Source organism: Oratosquilla oratoria, chromosome 18 (assembly GCF_046742065.1).
Source record: "Oratosquilla oratoria isolate Oo_2021 chromosome 18, ASM4674206v1, whole genome shotgun sequence".
Lineage (NCBI taxonomy): Eukaryota > Metazoa > Arthropoda > Malacostraca > Stomatopoda > Squillidae > Oratosquilla > Oratosquilla oratoria.
In genome coordinates this window covers 7,604,351-7,625,330 of record NC_134794.1, presented here as the reverse complement: position 1 = coordinate 7,625,330, position 20,980 = coordinate 7,604,351, and the positions used below count along the sequence as shown (strand labels likewise).

At 39.2% G+C, this 20,980-nt stretch overlaps 1 protein-coding gene across 4 annotated transcripts in view; it reads left to right on the top strand.

Annotated features, from left to right (window-relative positions):
* Positions 1–11,203, top strand: part of LOC143035032 (uncharacterized) — a 38,854-nt gene extending 27,651 nt beyond the window's left edge. For all 4 annotated transcript variants that reach the window (XM_076201448.1, XM_076201447.1, XM_076201446.1 and 1 more), the window contains exons 12-14: positions 996–1,182; positions 1,493–3,636; positions 7,487–11,203. In XM_076201448.1, the coding sequence (XP_076057563.1) occupies positions 996–1,182; positions 1,493–3,636; positions 7,487–7,636 (2,481 nt within the window). In that variant the 3' untranslated portion in view covers positions 7,637–11,203. The remainder of the gene's footprint in view (positions 1–995; positions 1,183–1,492; positions 3,637–7,486) is intronic.
* Positions 11,204–20,980: the final 9,777 nt, after the last annotated feature.

The window sequence follows — 20,980 nt, the reverse complement described above, 5'->3', positions numbered from 1 at the left end:
AGGAAAGGGCAATATGGAATATATATGCATGAAGAAGAAGAATTCAGGATCATACATCACAAGTAAATGCCTTAGGGGATTAAAAAGTGTAATGAGAAATAGATATTTGGGAATAGATGCTAAGCAAAGATTGTATGAAGGGGTGATTGTGTCCACAGCACTGTACGGGGGCAGAAACATGGAACATAAGAAAGGAAGGGTTTAGATGTGTTTGAGATGAAATGCCTGAGAAGTATGGTTGGGATTACTAGGCTGGATAGAGTGAGAAATGAGGAGGTGAGGAGGAGAGTGGGGGGTGAAAAGGGAGTTGGCAGATAGGGTTGATGAAAGAATATTGGGATGGTTTGGACACATGGAAAGAATGAGTGAAATAAGATTAGTAAAAGAGGTGTGGAAGGTAGAGGTGGAAGGAGTGAACATGAGGGGGCAACCAAGGATGAGATGGATGGATGGGGTGAAAGGGGCATTGGGAAAGAGGAGAATGTCTGTTGAGGAAGAAAGGGAGAAGAGAGAAGATAAGGGTGAGTGAAGAATGGTTACGTATGAATAATGCTGTGATGCATGAAAGGGGATGGGTGGTGGATGGGGAGGTGATGGAGTATGTTTGAATGATATTTTGATGCAGCCTGAAGGGATTTCTCCCTGTCTTATATTTTTCTACATGAGGGGACAGAGAGGGGGGTCGCAGATTAAATGAAGCAGCCTTGCTGTGGATGTACTGTGTCTTGCTGCATTGCTTCTGACCCAGGGCAGTGGGTGAGATGCAGGGATGACTCATCACCCTGGAGGAGCCAAGAAAAGAGGGAGAGAGGGGTGGTGAATGGGAATGGAGTATGTGGGAATGAAATGGGTGAAAGTGGATATATGCCTTTGACTTTGGCTACCTCTCTTGTAAGGGGGAAAAAGCTCTTGATATATATATATATATGTTTTAAGATAGTATTTAAATTCATGGAGAGTATTTTATATTTTAATGTTTTTTTGGTTGATTGCAGTGTCGACATTGTCATGAAACTTTCACCAGTAAAATCAGCTTTAGAATACACCAGCGTAAACACACTGAAGAAGCCAGAAAAAGAGGCACTCTTGATGGAGAGGAACCTCTTAGACCAGTCCTTTTAGAAAAAAAGCCTCAACCAAGAAAAATCATCGCACGAAAGAAACGAAGACCCTTTGGTCGAGGTTCGTTCATTCCTTTTTTTGAAATATACTTTTGTTTCACATAAAAGTATTAAATATAGATTTTACTATACAGTATGCATGCAAAAAGGAAAACTTACAAAATGCTTTGCTTTCGTTGTCATTGCATTTATTTTCACATTCATAACACATTACTCAATATCACCATGCAGCCATCACTTTCAACAGTAAGTGGAAGAGGGAGTATGTTTTCCTTCTGTATGGATTCAGTCTCTATGAAATTATGTTATTTGAAATAATTTTCTAGTAACTTCTGGCTGTAAGAGATATTTTTTTGCTTTTCACTGTGCAGGTCCTGAACGTTTGTTAACACTGGCATCCTCTGACTGGTCTGACCAACAAAAGGAAACTGTTCCAAATGATGAGAATAGACATCAACTAACCCAGAACACTGTAGCAGCAGTCAAAGCACTCCTCATTGCCACAAAGGAGGAGCGAAGTAAACGTGGTAAATACATCAAGTACTCCCCTGAGCTACGTGATGAAATCGCTCAGTATGCACTTACGCATGGAAACCATGAAGCAACTACGTATTGGTCTAATAGGCTAGGTGGAACTGTTAGTGAAAGTACAATAAGAAATTTCATTAAAGTGTACAAGAGTTATACAAATGAAGTGAAAGAAGAAATAGGGAAACATGCCTTTCAGTATGGTGTAGACAGTGCTGTGAAACATTTTAGTGAAAAACTTGGTCATGAGGTTCGGAAAGGTCTAGCCAAAAAGTTTAAAAAGGTCTATCTCCGTAAGTTTCCTGAAGTTCCGGATATGACAGGGGAAATACAAGATGATTCTCAAAAAAGAACAAATTTCTCTGCACGTCAGAAAAGAACATTTTCTCAGCAGATTAAAGATGATATTGGAAAATATGCCACTCAATTTGGAATCATGGCTGCAATTCAGCATTTCTCAGAAAGACTTCAATTTCCTGTTAAAGAATCAACTGTTCGCAAATTTAAGAAGCAATTTATGGACAAAAGTGGAAATAATGAAGTGGTGATACCTCAAGCCACTAGCCAGGTTTTACATGAGCAGCCAGCTCAGACCATAGATATTCTTCATCCTTCTCTGTCTGTTCTAAACTCTCCAGTTGTCTCGTCTGCAGCCATTAGTAATTCAACCAATAATTTTGGGTACCCACACCAGTATACTCTCAATATGGCCTCAGGGCCACAGGGGAACCATGTAGTGCCCATGACCCATAATAGTGCTTTGCCTTTTCATCAAGGTAGTAATATAAACCAGGGCATGGCAAGTACTGCCACTCTTTCATATCAGCAGCCAGGAACCCTACCAGCACCCTCTGTAAACATGAGCCAAACATTTGCTTTACAGGGTCCAACTTTCCAGCAGGGGTATAATACACCTTTTAGCACTCAGGTTACCCCTGCTGGTCATGGGGGGCAAGTGGTTCCACTAGCCACTATGCATACGAGTGTAGCAACATCTATGCCACATCCGGGATCACCTCTTCCGCTGACCATGAGCGGGGGTCAAAACCATCTGCCTCATCTTGCAGCTGGTGCGCATTCAACCACGAGTGCTGTTCAAGTAAGCCAAGGAGCACATGTTCAGCAGACACAAAATCATCATGTGGTGCAAGCTAATCCTCATATCGGGCCACACCAGGTGGTCACGACATCCTTTCATCCCACATTAGGTTCACTGACCTTTGAAGGAACTGCCCTTCAGGCCCAGACTACACCCAGTGCAGAACATAACAGTGAACCTCTCAGCTTGCTTAAGGAGCATCATGACCAAAATGCTGTTGCTATGGTGGCCCCAAGAACACTTCAGGAGGCAGATAGTCTTCAGGTTTCAACAACTGCAACACCCACCAACCCATCCAACCATGATGCCCTTCATGCCATAGCAGCAGAACAACAGCAACAACAGCAGCAGCAACACCACCACCATCAACAACAACAGCAACAACAACAACAACAGCAGCAGCAGCAACAACAACAACAGCAGCAGCAACAACAGCAGCAACAACAACAACAGCAACAACAACAACTGCCAGGACCTTCTGGACGCCAAGAAAATTTGCTTAGTATAGATGACGATGATGATTATAGTGATCCGCCAACACCAAAGAAAAAAAAGGGCAAGGGTAAGGCGAAGCTAAGGCGAAACAGTGCTGTGAGTAAGCGAGGTAACTATGCTTCATATAGCCCTGAACTTCGTGCTGAAATTGGGAAATATGCTGCAGACCATGGCAATCTTGCTGCAATTAACTACTTCAAGGAGCAGCTTGGTTTTGAGATTCCAGAGAGTACTGTCAGAGGTCTCAAGGACAAATACATGATAAAACGTGTACGGGGTGAGAAAGAGGTAACTGCTCTTGGGTTTGCACAGCGAGGACGACCGATGCGCCTTGGCAGATACGATGAAGTGGTCCAAGAATGTATTCGTGAACTGGTCAAGTCTGGCGAGAAAGTAAGTGTTGTGAACATGTTTATTGGCAGTTGCTATTTCATATATTAGTCTTTACATACATGGGTGAAAAAATTAGTTTCTTTTGTTTAAGTTATTCATCTTGTATTTTGTTTCACTATTTCATTTTATTTCTTCTCAAACTTTTTTTTTCACATGAGGTCTTCATAGTACTTATAAGTAAAAGAAAATTAGAAAATTTACACTGACATTATATTACAATAATATCTTGTATGGGGCAGAAACATGGAACATAAGAGAGGAAGAGAGAAGGAGTTTGAATGTATTTACCTAGTTGTACCTAGTTGTAATATATGGGAGGGGAGCTGTGCTCGTGGTGACCCGTCTTTGTATCTCTCCGCATCAAGTTTTATCTTAAAATCTTGTATAGTGTTTGCACATACTGTTTTGTTGTCTGATTTGTTCCTTGTATTAATCGCTCTGTGTGGGAAACTGTTCCTTTTCAAGTTTTTTCTATAACTATCTTTTTTCAGTTTTTTTCCGAGTCCTCTCGTTTTACCGTTGTCCCACACTAACAGGTCATTCCTGTCTAAAATTTCCATTCCTTTCATTATTCTGTAGATAGTCAGCAAATCTCCTCTTTCTCTTCTTTGTTCCAGAGTTGGTAGGTTCAGTTTGGATAGTCTTTGCTCATATGTTAGTTCGGCGAGAGTTGGTGCTAGTTTGGTTGTCGCTCTTTGTAATCTTTCTAGTTTCTTAATATTCTTTTTGGTACTGGGTGTCCAAAGTGATGCTGCGTACTCAAGTTTTGGTCTTATTAGTGTAGTTACTATTTTCTTTATCATTTCTTCATCCATATAAGTAAATGCCACTTTGATTGACCTCAATAAATTGTAGGTTTCTCCGAATATTTTATTTATATGCTTATCAGGTTTCATGTCCTTTCCAATCATCACTTCTAGATCTTTTTCAGAGTTTGCTTTTTTATTTTTTCTTCTCCAATTCTGTAATCTTTTGATATTCTGTTTTTACTCTTTCCAAATTCCATTATACTGCATTTCTTTATATTAAATTTCACTTCCCGCTTTTGAGTCCAATTCCATATCATGTCCAGATCTTGTTGCAATGAGTTGCAGTCCTCTTCTGTTTTTACCTTCTTAAGTAATTTTGCATCATCTGCAAAAAAATTCATATTGCACTCCACGCCTTCATTAATGTATATGGCGAACATGATCGGGGCCAGTACCGATCCTTGCGGGACACCGCTTTTTACTTCTTCCCAGTTGGAGAATTTTTCTCTAATTACAACTCTCATTTGAGATGAGGTGTCTGAGAAGTATGATGGGGGTTATTAGGCTGGATAAAGTGAGAAATGAGGAGGTGAGGAGGAGAACAGGGGTGGAAAGGGGGTTGGGAGATAGGGTTGATGAAAGAGTATTAGGATGGTTTGGACACATAGAAAGAATGAGTGAAGAAAGACTAGTAAAAGAGGTACGGAAGGCAGATGTGGAGGGAGTAAACATGAAGGGATGTCCTAGGATGAGATGGATGGATGGGGTGAAGGGGGCTTTGGGGAAGAGGGGAATGTCTGTTGAGGAAGGACGGGAGAGGACAGAAGACAGAGGTGAATGGAGAATGGTTGTATATGGATGACGTTGTGATGGATGAGGTGGAATGGGCAGGGGGATAGGGGGTGAGGTAGTATGTGTGAGCAAAATTTGACGCAGCCCAAAGGGATTTCTCCATGTCTTCTCCTTTATGCATGGGGGGACAGAGAGGGGGGGTCGCCGATTTAATGAAGCAGCCTTGCTGTGGATGTGCTGTGTCTTGCAACACTGCTTCTAACCCAGGGCAGTGGACAAGGTGCAGGGATGACCCGTCATCCAGGAGGTGCTAAGATGAGTGGGAGGCTGAAGGGGTGTGGAGTGTATTCAGGGATGGAATGAGTGGGAATGATTTTATGCCTTTTCCTTTTTGGCTACCTCCCTTGTAAGGGGGAAAAGCCTTGGTATATGTATGTATCTTGTATGTTGAATTAATGAGCCATATTGGGTTTAGCTTTATAACATCCACCATAGTTCTCAAGCACACTTAAATTTCTCCTTTCTGCCTCCCATAGATTCCAAGTCTTTACTCAATACAATGTCATAGGTACAATCACCCCTTCACAGAGTCTTCTCTTTGTATCCATCCACAGATACCTATTTCTCATGACACTTTTCATTCCTCCAAGATATTTACCAGCTCTCCTCACTCTACAGTTAACCTCCACTCCCATTTCTCCATTCTCTGTTATATGTGACCCTAAATATTTAAAAAATATCCATTTCCTCCAGCCTTTCTCCTTTAAGACTTACCTCCATCTTGCACATTTTATCACTTTGCATTTACCCACATTTACTTTCAGCTTCCTCCTATAGCATACCTTCCCAAGCTCCATCATCAACTGCCTCAGACCCTTCTCTGACCCAGCTACAAGCTTATTGTGATCAACAAATAACAACTGGCTCACCTCCCACTTCTCTCCAGTCTCTACCCCACTCCAATCCCTTTGCCTATCACTCTTGTATCTACTTCCCACACACTCCCATTCATGTACATATTGAACTCCCAAGGTGATACAATACACCCATGATGCAGCTTCACCTTAATCTCAGATCACTGACTCTCACCATTCCCAACCCTAACACAAGCTCTACTACTTGTGTAAATGCTTTTGACTGCCCTTAGCAGCTTTCTTCCTATCCCATATATCTGCAGTACTTCCCATAATACATCATACTCGGGTATTGAGTATTGACTGCATGTTATTATGCAGTAGTGATTATATAGAATGCAGCCAGTGCTCTAGGGACTGTTTTTGTGCACCCCAACAGACTGGAGCCACACATCATTTGTCTATGTTAAGAGTAAAATCTACTACTAAAGTAATGATGATATTTTTTGTATTAGGACTATCCCTCCTTTATTCTGTTCCCTTGGAACTGTCCTGTACCACTTCTTTGAATCTACCTTTTCTTATCGCCTGTGGTAGGGGAAGGAGAGAATTCTGCCACCGTGATTCCCATGCATGTCATAAAAGGCAACAAAGTAGGGTGAAGTGATGGGACTAGGGATTCTGCTCTCTCTATATTTCCTATGAAAAGTTAAGGCATAAGAGGATCTAGGAGGAGAACTCAAACCAGAACAACAAAATTTGGGTCATTAAAGGTTAATAATGATAATAATTGTTGCCTTGAGTTTCACTAAGTGGGAAATCTGCAGTCCCACAGTGGATGGCAGCAGCTATCAGTCCCCCCACAGAGAGTATAAAAGTAATGGAAGGCAGAGGTGGATGGAGTAAATTAGAAGTAAAGACTGAGAATAGGATGGATAGGTGGATGGGATGAAGGGGGCCTTGCATACAAGAAGAATATCTGTTGAACAGGGCAAGGAAAGGATAGGGCAAAAGATAGGTTTGAGTGGAGAGTGGTTGTGAATAAATGAGACTGACATGACCTGAAGGGATTTCTTCTTGTCTTCTCTGAAATTTCTTGAGTGGATGAGTGGGGAGGTTTGCCATGTAATGAAGCATTGGAGGTAAACTAACTTTGGCTGTGGAGGTCCTATGCCTTGCTGCTTTGCTTCAGACCCGAGTGTTAGGTAGGGGACATGGACGACCCTTCCTTGAGTTAAGATAGAAGGAACAACAAATGGATGTTGGATGAATATGGGATAGGTGAAGGGTAAATGTATGCCTTGACTAAAACCCTTGTAAGGGTGAAGGGGCCTTTTGATATATGTATATGTATTTCGATATATGATTTTTGCAGTTTGGGGATTTTTTTTAATGTCACTTTTGGAAATCATATATACTATTAATATATTATTATTACTTTTCAATTCTCTTCAGGTGTCTTCATTCCTAGCTATTGCTACAGCTAAACAAGTTTTAATGCAGTATGAACCGAGCTTACTTGAAGAATATGGAGGACCAGTTAAACTGAACCCAACATGGGCCAAGAGTTTCCTGAAGAGGATTGGTTTGCATCAGTTGGCCTAACGTACAGCTGGTTAAATGTGGAGTTCCATCAGACATGTTATGCCTCTCAGGTCAGCAGGTATAGGGAACGATCAGCCCTTTGTTTCCACTGGTATGGGCTTCTACAGTCATTTTGTAAGTAGGTAAGCCCCAACTGCCTCATGTACCAGCTACCTAGCCTCATTTATAGGATTATTTTTTAAAGTAAATATGAACCAACCCAAACTTGATGTTGTAAAGTTGAAGTAGTATCTAAAAGCCAACCATTTCATACCTACCAGTGTTTGATGTGGCAGTTCCTTTGCTTCAAGAACAAGTGTGGCTCTGAATGGTAACTGTCATATCTAAAGTGTAAACACTGTGATAGTCATATGAATTTAATCTTATGTGACATATACTACTGAATTTGGAATTTACTGTGGCTAATGTCAGACAACTTTGCTCTGCATAGAAGAACCACTGTACTGTAAGAAGGAAAGGAACAGTATTGACTGGGCTGTCTCCCCATCATGCTATTTGGTGCTGATTTTGGCACATTTTACAATTTCGTTTTTTGGTAAACATTTGACAGTGTTATTTTGTTTAAAGGAACCTTTTTGTTAGAAATGAAGAAGATAAGACACTGTGTGTCTGTGTTAAGTCAGTATAATGTGCTGTTTCATTAAATATTTCTTTTGCAAATTGTGAAGTAGTGACATTATGAGGATCTTGAGGTTTCATTTATTGCTTTAATATTATTTGACTGCCTCACAATTGAGAATGGACAACATATGAAAACCATTTTGTGAAAATATAAAAGTTATTCAGGGAAGGAGGAGATACCTAGCCTATTATATGGACCTACATCTATCTAGCGAGCTCTGGTTACCAGTTGCTCACAGTTTGTGCTTGACTTCATGTGTGGCATTCACATCTGGGCCCTTTGGGTCAAGGTTTTCCACTATTAGGCTCATTATCCTCTGTTATAATCTCCAAAGGTATAGGATCCAAGGATTTCCTTATGAGAAAAAAAAAAAAGTGCTGATGAGAAAGGTTTGAAAAAAGTAAAATGCTGAACCAGTCTCAAATAGTACACTCAGCCCTTGATTTAATGAACTCCCTTTAATGGAGTTTGGAAGTAATGAACAAAATCCAGAGACAAAAAATAAATGTGCAAGTCCCCAACTGTATAATCACTGCATGTCAAAAATCCATCTTCATAGTCCTTGGTAAGTCTGATATTAAATTGTAGTAAATATGTTGAATTCATTGTATTTATATTTCATTTACATTATGTTTATAGTGTACGTGTCCTTATAATTGCCATATTAGAGGCTTTATGTAATTTGTTTAATTTCTAATGGGAAATATCAGACTGATGTTCCTCGTTTTGTCCGTTAAATCAAGGGATGGGATTATATCTTCCATTTGACAGGCCTGTTTTTTACCACTGTGCCATTGATGCATTTGCTTCAGATGTCATACACATCAGCATACAGCTACACACATGTATGGGAGTCAGTGGCAATCAAACTTTTTTTTTTTATGAAAAAGACATTTGCAAGTAAAAAATATTATTGAGCAGATTGACATAAATATATATACTTGATAGAACTGTGTAACTGTTGTCTGTCAATCTTTGGTGGTTGCATCAGTAAAATGGTTATAGTTGCAATGGTACAGCCCAAAAACTGTTGCAGTGTCTACAAGTCAAAATTTTGAAATTAAGTTTTGGATTTGAGATTTTATTTTTCCTGATTGAGTACACTATCATCATAAATTCATTATCACAATGTGTCAAATGATATGCTGTTTGTTAATTTAGTTCAAACTTGAATATCATTGTTCCCCCATTTTTTTTTGACAAATTTTTATTCAGAAAACCAGCAATGAACCATTTTATTATAGTACGAGTACATTTAGTTTATTGCTCTGGAAATTTCAGTTTCTGAGTTATTTACTATAAATCATAAAATTATCTGATTTACACCAAATTTAGAGCCATAGTTTTGATCGACAAAATTGAAAGTGAAACAAAAGTCATATTGTTATTGTAATCAGTTTGTCAAGACTTTTTGTGTTCTGTGAGTGTACCAATACTTAAAATGCAAAAATTTTCAATCTGCTTCATTAATCAGTCCTCCCATGGGGCTACATGTCATACAATATTAAGTTTAATATGCAGAAATCTGCAATAGAGTGCTCTATCAATTAGCATTGACTCTGTGTTGCTATGTTTGCAATTGCTAATATTGTGTGCAAAAATGATTGATAAAATCATGTTTTAATTTTACTTTTCTCATTGCAGTGCAAAAACTGGTTTTGAAAACACTCAAATCATAATAAATCACACCCCATTCTATTTCAAGTTGATCAGGTTACATTTGGATGTCAAATATACAGAGATCACTCAAAAACTGTGCCTAACAGAGTGGAAAAACCATGCAGACAGATACACAGACAGATGCACTCACCATATATAATAAAATCTATTCTATTTGGTGAAGTTGTCAACTTTACAGCTCATAGGTGTGCTCTCAGTCTATTCATATACTAGAGATATTTGTACCGGAATAACTTAATTTGAGCTCTCAGGAAATAATTTTTATTTGATTTTATGCTGAATATGTACTATTTTATGAATTTAGATTTATGCCCAGATGGTCTGATATGATAAGATTTTATAAAATAGGCTTAATCCAGTGTAGCCCAAGCCTTTTCAGTCTTCCTCAAATCCACAGTGTGTCCCTTGCTGTGATCCCAATATACTGTACCTTCTCTTGCATCCTTGCACCTTTTTCACACAATTGACAGACTCAACTGCCGAATGGGCCCTGGAATAATATGTAAGCATTATTTTAGTTGCCCTCACAGCCTCCAACATTCCGTTTGCTCTTCCAGATAATGAAAAGTCTGTGCATAATTGTTTTTTTTTTAGACTGGTCGCAATGTAACCTATTTGCCACACTGCAGTTATGTGTGAAATAGTTACTTGGTGCCTGTAGTATCTGATGGTAATTGTATGCAGTGTATATTTACAAAAACACTTCCTTATTAATGTAATGAATTACTGGCTGTGTATCCACAGAGAGTGCAAGCCTGCAGGGGCATTTACCGTGAACATAACAATTGTAGGCACGTGCTCTGTGTAGTGAATATGCAATATGACAATAACATTGATGACTGGTCATCCAGTCGTTAGTATGTTTATCCTGTGTATGTGATAATGTGTTTGTTGAGTAAATGCTTAGTACTACAAGGGTGGTGCTAAACCCTACCTCAGGTGCTCCCTGCTGTACAGAGGAAGTCTCTTTGAAGAATTTATTACTTCATCAGCTGGTAATATCCTATTCTGAAAAACAGCTTTAATATTAAGGTTCTGTAAGAACTCTATAGTGGGAGAAGAGTTCAGTATATGGCATTATGTGGTGAAATTATAGTACCTATCAACACGAAAATGTCAGGGAAAGCTACAGTGAGTGCTGAGTTTGTCTCAGAGTATGTGGGTGGGCAATATATTTCTATTGATACTCTTGTGTATGAGTTGTGTGAACATGTTGGATATAGTGCATAAATATTTATCATATATCCTTGAGTAATAGTCAATTTTTTAAACATTTTTTTTAAGCTGAAATTAAGGGCTGACTTCTACATACATGCTATTTTCATATGGATGAAATTTGTGATTGGAATGAGTGAAAAAAAAAAGCTTTAATTATTTGCCTGAAAACAACAGTCTCCATAGCACTGAATGCAAGGGTTTGAAGTAGGAGTCTGGGTTGAACTCAACCCAAATCTCCATGGCTCAAACCTGTACTCGAGCTATGAAAACTTGTTTTGTAGACCAGATTTACTATACCGGAAACCTGTTTCTTCATATTAACAATATTACCAAATATACACCCTATTTCTATGGTTTATCCATAAATAACAGGTACTTTAATGTTTTTAAGTGATCATTGCTAGCATATCATGATACACTGGTAGACAAATTTTGTTTTGTATCACTAGTACCATCAATTGGTACAACATCACACTTCATGAAAAAGGGCAGTAAAAACAAAAGAAAAATATACAGTACTGTTGGTATTTTATTCTAAAAAGTCTGTTCACGTGGAACACACATACATTACCTCATTATAGTCAAGGTTATAACTTTTCATTCAGCAAAACAGCCAAGAATGTAGTGATACATTATAATATGAGGCTGTATATATGGTAAGACAGCTTATAAAAAGGTAAGGGTGACTACTCATGGGTCAATAGAGAGATTACTGCATCACCACTTACAGTAGGCCTGAAAAATTAAGGCCAACTTTAATACGAGGTAAAGAAAAATTTTAGCTTTTTTGGGGGGACAAATAAGGGGTCAACTTATATATAAAGTCAACTATTACTCAAGGATATATGGTAATTAACATGTTTTACTACAACATTTGCTGAATGCTATTGACTTAGTAAATTGTGCATATTTTACAGCAGCATATGCTGATATTAGCATCAATTTCATGTGTAAAAATGTAGGACCTATTGATAGTTTTTGTTTCATTTTTCATCTTTTGTTGTATTGATCTAATTGTGACGTACATCAAAGGAGCTATGCTTATGAGATCCTGTCTCATTCTCCAACTGTTGTACTTTGTTTTATATTTGCTTATGGTTTAAGCATGGGTTATATCATCTTTATGTTATTCAAGGCCATGTATTTTCTTAATCTACAGTGGGTTTTGGATGGGTGTGGAATGGATGTACGTTTTGACTGTCACACCCTTATAAAAGTAAAAAGACCTTTTGTTTCTGTATGTATGAATATGTGATATACAGGAAAGGATTATACTTGTGGGGTCTCTCTCTCTGTCTCTGTCTTTCTCTCTCTCACTCTCTCTCTCTCTCTCTCTCACACACACATACACACTGCTCAATGGTGCAGTGGTAGCGTTTGTGGCCGCCACTACGGCGGTCTGAGTTCGAATCCTGCCCAGGGCTGAAATAATTTCAGTACCGATGTGCTGCGAGTCGTTACTCCAACTCTCATGGGCGGGAAGTTGGGGGTGTGTGTGTGTAAGGTCACAGCATTACCCATAGATCGGTCGTATATGAGCCCTGAGCTCTCTTCCGGGGGGGAAATAGCTGTTGACCACGATTCCAACATGTGATCCAAGACCATGGTGAATCACATACACACACACATACACACAAGCTCTCTCAAACCCAAACCCTAACTAAAACCATAAACAAATTTAAAGAAAACGAAATATAACTCCATGAGGATTTACCTAGTTTACTTAGTTTACTTAGTTGTAGTAGACAATGTTGGACCAGTGCCTATTGGGTCGTGTTTCTTTGTCTCCACTTATCAAACCATGCATTGAAATGCATTTTGTTGTTAGCCTGGATTATGTTTTCATCCAACTTGTTCCATAAATCCATGCATCTATATAGAAAGCTATACTTCCTAACATCTTTTAAGCAATCTTACTTTTTTAATGCTATCTTGTCTCAGGATTCCTCACTTCCATCTGCCTCTTATTCTTCTTGTATTACTTCTTCACAATAAGAGTCATCCATCAGTTATATACTTACTTTTATTAAGTGATTTATTTCCAGTTACTTGGCTGTGTTTCTCATTAATTCTTTGTACTCTGCTTCATTCCATGCACCTGTTTTTGGAGGGATGTATGCTACTGCAATGTCTCTTTGTTCACTCCCCTCATTTGTAATTATTATATTAATTATCTTGGCCATTCCTTCTCTCATTTCCAATTCTTCCACTTCAATGCCTCTTTTCACTGCCATCATCACGCCATCATCCATTTTTCCTCTCATGACCCTCATCATTATGTTATACTCTCCATCACCCACCAGATCATCCAGAACATCAATATTTTTATTGAGTGGTTTCAGAAATGTACATTATATCTGGTTCTTTCTCCATTGAATAATTATTTGTATCTAATTTTTATGTCTTAATTTGTGGAGGTTATTTTGAAGGGAGGGAAATGTGCCAGTTGACTGGAAAAGTGCATGTATTATTCCATTATAGAAAGGAAAAGGGAGCAAATATGAATGTAGTAGTTTTTGAGGGATCAATTTGATGTATTTGGTAAGGCATGTGGTAGGGTGTTACTGGAGAGGATTAGGAGGGGAACTGAGGGAATAATTAGGGAAGAGCAGTATGGGTTTAAGAAAAATTGTGCATAGATCAAATTGTCAGAATAAGGCAGATATGCAGGAACTTTTATGGATTTGGAGAATGCATATGATAGGTGTTGCAGATGTATGGGATAAGGGGTAATCTGTTAAAGACAGCAGCAAGTTTTTACATGAGTAGTAGAGTTTGTATTAGGGTAAGGAATGGAGATATTGAATGGTTTGGGATGTAGGTGGAGTGAGTTAGGGTTGTGTAATGTCACATTGGTTGTTCAATATATATATATGGGTAGGGTGGTCAGTCAGTCAATGTAGGAGACCCACAACTTCCAGGTATTATTGTCATTATTATTATTATTTTCCTTCTTTTGCTTACTTCTCTTTGTCTCTCAATATATATGTATATATATATATATATATATATATATATATATATATATATATATATATATATATATATATATATGTTGGATAGATACATTAAGAGTTATAGCAGTGAAACCGAAATGTCTTAGGAGAAGTGAAAATATGATTAAGCTCTTTTATACAAGTACTGTATTTAAGAGTATGGGTCCTGTACTTCATATTTTCATATGAATTTCTGAAGAAAAGTTTCTAATCCACCTTATTATATCTTTATATCCTTGGGTAGCCCAGTGAAGACCACTGCAATACAAATGACTCAATAATGGTTGTACATTTTTACACGGAGATGTGGTCAGTCTTGATGTTACCTAAGAATGCCCTGGAATGGGTAATTCCCATGCCACAGGTGATTCTTCGCAAAAGGCTGGAGGAAGTAGTTACTAAAAAGTATTCTCTTTTAAGATGGTGATGAGAATTCTTATTTTATATTGCTTAACCAAAAGTTTTATATTTCAGTTTTGTCAGATTTGAACATGTGTATATTATTCATTTATTTATTTTTATATTTCATGATCTATTCATTGTTCATTTATGTATTATGATTTTTTCTCACAGTGGTGTAGGGATTTATTAGAAGGTATAGTGTTGTGGGTTGGAGAAGAACTGCAGAGAATGGTTAGGGTTTGAGGAATATTAAGAAGTGCAGCTGTTGGTTCCAACTTATACATGCCTTGTAATCAATCCCAATATTTTATACTTTATTTTTACAAGCAGCTTTTCAATATTTGAAAGGCTTATGTTATCCTTAAAACTCAGGGTCCTAAGCACCCATGGGCATAATATAGCAGGCCATAACAAAATAACATCGAACTTATGTATAGCAGTGGCCATAACCAATAATCATGTTGATTTGACATGATTCTGTAGTTATTATGATATCAGTGAGTACAAAATATATTATTAGAAATATATGCTTTTTTTTTATTTCTTCCTTATCATAGTAATACAAAACTATTCAAGCCATGGGACAATGGTGTTATGTTTTTACAGGCTGGATTTCAGTGAGATAAGCCAACTAAAACCAATCACAAGCATTAGCTTCAGATAACAGAAGGAAACTGTCAATTAGTATATGCAAACACTTCATAAGAACCACATTCAACTACACATCCATAGCTTGGTTCCCAACATTAAGCAAAGGATACATTTTATAAACTACAAAACAAAGTACTGAGAATAGTAACAGAATGCACCAAAATCACCCTAATAGAACACCTGCCCTCAGGAACCAAAATCCTCCCCATAAGATGTATGTAAATGATAGGTACGCAGTTCTATATTAGAGCATTCAACGCCACTCACAGCTTGATGGTGCAGTAGTATTGCTCTTGACTGGTACTCCAACTCTCAACTTTGGTGGGCAAGAAATTGTGTGTGTGTGTCAGGTCATAGTATTATCCATTGATCGGGGCATATATGAGCTTTGAGCTCACCTTGGAAAGTAATAAATATTGGTCACAAATCCAGCACATGATCCAAGACTGGTGAATGATGCCCACTCATTATATCACAAAAGCACAACCAGCTGAATGAAGCAAAAAGATAAACAGACCAGTAGCTTACTATTCAAACATATAAAACCACCTACCAAATATACCATACAATACATCCACATAAAAACATGTTCATACCCAGACACTGAACAAGCTCTTCAAGATGGACCACCAAACTTAATATTCCACCCCCTCCCCTTCTCAAGAGAAGCAAGAACTTCACTAACATGCTTGCCTTGAAGGGCACCTTTCAGCTATCAAGACATTACCATCACAGAATAGGTCTGGGCACAGAATCAAACTGCCCTAAATACAAATATCACACAGAAGACAATGACCACCTTATCCTACACTGCACTACGTTAACTATCCGTAGGCAACAAAGCAATATTTCCCTGAGTGACCTATTGGCCAGTCTGGTGGCTATTGGCAGTTACATGGGAGCCATGGGTTTTTTGCAAGAGAGACATGGTACAATTGATGAATTGATATCAACTACACATACAAACATTAAACCCTATGTAAACCTTCTCATACCTCTTAATGCCCCCACCAGGCCCAACTGGATTGAATAAATACAGTATGTATCTAGTTTGGATTCACCCCTAAATACAACTCCTGCTTTCCAAAGGCAATAATCAAACTGAAAGACTTCTGACTACAATAGCCAACAGGTCTTTCACCAGCCTGAGTTTACATGGTCTGAAACAACCACCACATTGTATCAAAACAAACAGCAGTGCATTCCACCATACAATGAAACTTAACTGCATCTGTTTACAATAAACACAACTAGGTAAATACACACCCCATCCTACAAGACTATATCATATACCAATTCCCCTTCTCCCCTCACAATAGTACACATATATCACACATATAATAGTGGAACACCAAGAGGATAATCATCTAATCGACACTCAACATGGCTTTAGACAGAAAATAATCACTTTAACAAACTTGTTGACATAATGGGAAATGTAACATCTGTCATAGTCCAACAAATACCTGTCTATGTTGAATATTTGGATTGCAGAAAAGGTTTTGATACTGTGCCACATACTACATTACTAGTTAAATTAGAAGTTCATGAAATTAAAGATGGCATACTGAGACAGATTAAATAGTGTTTAACAGGCAGGGAACAAACAGTAGAGAAGGGACATAGTCTGAGAAACTGGCCATAATACAGGACAGACAAAAAGAAATCCTTTTGGGCTTCATCAGCTAATTGTCCGCTTACAACCACCCTCCACTCACCCTCTCCCTTCCCTGTTTGGCAGACCCTTATACCCTAGGCTCCCTTCACCCCATCCATTCATGGCATTCTCAGTCTTCCCTTTATATTCACTCCAGCCACCTCTGCCTTCCACAATTTTTTTTTTTCATATGACCAAACTAACCCAATATTTCTATCAACCATACTTGCCAACTCTCTCCATCTCCACTCTTCACCTTCACCTCACCTCCTCATTCCTCTCTGTCTGGCCTCATAACCCCCACCATACTTCTTAAACACATTTAAATTCCTTCCTTCAATTCAAAAACCTTAGCCCGTTATAGTGTCTTAGGAAAACGATTCCAAGGAATAACCCTTAGAGGCTGCTGTGGTCCCTCTTTCAATAATGAACAAGGTCCCTCTCTTACATATAGACCTTACCCAGACTACACCCTGTATGGCCATCCATACCCCATCAACTCTGCGACCCCCATGGATGTCGTTCCTACATCGCACTTCCCCCTCTCCCGTCCTGACGGACCCTTCGACCTCCGATAGCAAGCACACAAATTCTATGACCTCTTCCCCCCCCCCTTGCGCCACCTATGCACCCCCACCCCCCACCACGACTACTGCATCCTCTGCGTTAACTCCCCCTCCAAGAGAACAGACCAAAATTGAAATTCAAGATCCTCTCCGACATTGCATTCAACACCACTTACGAGGTTGTTATGGTCATTGAGCTGGACAATAGGAATGCCAAATTCACCGTCCGACCGAACCTGCAGAAGGAATTTATACTTACGCTGCTTAACATAGACAAATGATTACCTGTGAGAAAACAAGGTCCTCAATGAGAACGCCGTCTCGTTTATCCAGTTCAGCCCGGAGGAGGAGCTCGTCAAGGTCAGACTGGTGGAATACCCCCGTAGTCCCTCTGTCGAAAATCAAGCAACACCCCAAGGTCGTCAGTGCTACGAGGAGCCTACGCAAAGAAAACCGGGAGATCAATCAGGTGATAGTGGAAATGCAGGGGACGCTGCCGACGAAACTGGACTTGGTGGTCTGTGGCAAGGACTAACTCCCTCCCCTCCTACCAGAACTGCCTCGTTGTTATCGGTGCCAGCAGTGCGGGCACCACGACACACGATGCCATCGACAGGCCAAGTGCGTCGTTTGCAGTGGTCCTTATATTCGGAGGACTGCTTCCATCAGGGGAGGCAGTTACCTACAAGTGTACCAACTGTCAAGAGGAGCACTAAGAGTGTAGTAGGCAGACCACTGCTCTCGAAGTTCGTGGCACCCCCTACCCCCTGCCTGGAACACCCGGCCGGCACTCAGACCCTCAGCATGGGGTCTCCAGCCCCAGGCTTTCTCTACATCACAAGTCTCCTCTGGTGTCGGGGGTGGGGTTTGGAAAACCATATATTCCTGCTGTAGTCACCATGACTATTGGGAACTCTTCAATCAATGAGAAGTACTAGGGACATTCCTAATATTATTTGCAATTTGCCAACACCCAATCATTCTAATATGAGTGGGTGGATGAAAGGATAAAGATAAGTGGGTGTTGGGGACAGTAAAGTATTTTCCGATAAATGTAGACCTTATCATTGTTATTCATGTTTATCCTATCAAAACCAGCCATTTCTTATATATCCATTGCTATGCCATCAATATTCTTATCAAATGAACTAGCCTTATCTTCTTATGTTCTTAGCCTTATCTTTTTATCTTTTTCAATATTCTTATCAAATGAACTACTCATCTTCGGTGAGTATATCTGTATTTGCTTTTACCACCAACTTGAATTCTTAATTGTTCGTTTTACTGCTAACACCAAGAAACCTTCCGAATTGATCACTTGATGAGTTTATTCTCGCTCTCCACATCACTTTTGCCTTAGCAAGGACCAAATGGTAAAAGGAAATCTCTATTCCATAAATGGCATGTGCTAATAACAAAAACTGTGCTATCGACCAATCGCACCACAGTATCAATGGATCCATCGTTGGAGCTGGCATCGATCGAATACTCTGCGTGTGATGAATGTTTAGGGGTTCATTGGAGAAATCCCTGTTATAGGGGCGGATACCCCAGGATACATATAAAAAAGGTCTGAGATGCTTGATAGAATTTTTTATGGTTAATGGTGGGCAAATGTAACAACGTCATTCATTACAATATTGTTATACATTGTTCTGTCTTGATGGCTGTAACGAATCTATTTTTGACAGTCGAACAGTGTGGACACAGTTCGCATATCCTCCATTTCATAACCTGTTTTCACATGACGATGCAGGAACCATTATACAGTTCCTTCTTTGTATAATTTGCACTGGTGCTGCACAACGTGAGGGCGAGTGGTAGCACCACCCACAGAGAGGATAAGGAGACTCCGACGGAAAGAGGTCCTGACGTCTCCCGGTTGTAAACAACACGACCAACCCCCATTTTCGCTAGAAGTGAGTAACCGAGGGGCTTGTAACTTGTACCTGGTCTCTAGATCGGGATAAGAAAGTCGCTCATCCTTATCTATTACAACTACCAACCTATTCCTCTCTCTTTTGTTTATGTTTTTCACATAATCCGGTTAATACCTGCCCTCCTACACCCTCTTCTAGCCGAATATATAGAAACCAATCCAGGTCCATACACATATCCCACGCGCACATAACCTATTGATTACTCTCACTCACTCATCAAATATAACACATGATACACGTGGATCTACCTCAGATGGACCACACTTGACAACACAAGCAAGTACACTGAAAGCTGGAGTTGGTGCCACCACATATCAACATACCCAAAAACATGCCAGAACAAAGCACACACTCTAAACACAATACAAATAAACATCATTAGCATCGCAAGCAAACACACGTAGCTACTTTAAATTGATACATAAACACAACATGCATAAAATATGAATACTGGAAACTTAACTAACACCACAATCCACATTATCCACATTAAAGGAAGATGCAAAAGTTAAAGAAAACAGCACACAAAAGTGAACTCATGACATCAGTATACAACAGCATACCCTTCACCGACAAAAAGACTAAACAGACATTAAGAAACAATGCAATGAAAGACTTCCGACTACAGCAACCAACAAGTCTTTCACCAACCTCAAAGTACACGCGGCCTAAAGCAGCTGCCATATCACATTAAACCAAACAATAATGCACACCGTTATAAAATGGAACCTGACTGTATCTGTTTACAAGAAACATAACTAGGTACACGCACCCCCCCCCCAAAGACTACCCCCTTTCCCTGCACAACACTATACAAGCTACTAAAATGTCCGAATTACACAACACTCAGCAACAACCACATATTCTGTCATCTACACCCTCAAACAACAATGGCTCTACACCAAATCCTGAGCGACAAAACACAAATATCTCTGTCATCTCTCCACAATACCCTATAAAAGAACAGGACTCTTAACTAGACCATAAAAGCCCTCGACTAACAGAGCCCTGGGGCGGCACATATATGGGGGCGGCAATTTTAGTCTGGACATGCCACCCACAAGGCTGACAAAATAATTATAATAAAAAAAGGTCAGAGGAGCCCTGAATATTTTACCTTGTTATACGAATTTTCTGTTAGAATCAACGGAATATGAAATATTTTTCCTTTATCCTCTCTGCAATAGGGGCATTAAATAAGACTTTTAAAATCTGTTTAATTATTTCGCAAGCCAATAGCTATAATAGGCAGTAAGGAATGGTGGAAATGGGAAGTGGTGATGGGGGAGGGGGAGGGGGGGGGCTCACCGAGAACTTTGCCTCGAGGTGACACTTAGGCATGTAAGGGCTCTGTCGACTAATGACACATGAAACATGAAATGACGTTCGACGACGGCGCAAGATTGTTCACAATGAAAACTACACTCCATAACAACTAGTCAATTATTTATCATAATTAGATAATTGTAATCATGTATTTTTCAAGTTGATTTATATGACGTCATATTCAAGTCATGTAGCAATGAAAATATCGTCATTGAGGGGAAAGGGGAAGGAGAGTCATAGGAATCAAATGATCACAGGATGACTATTACTTTCTCCTGTGTAGGGT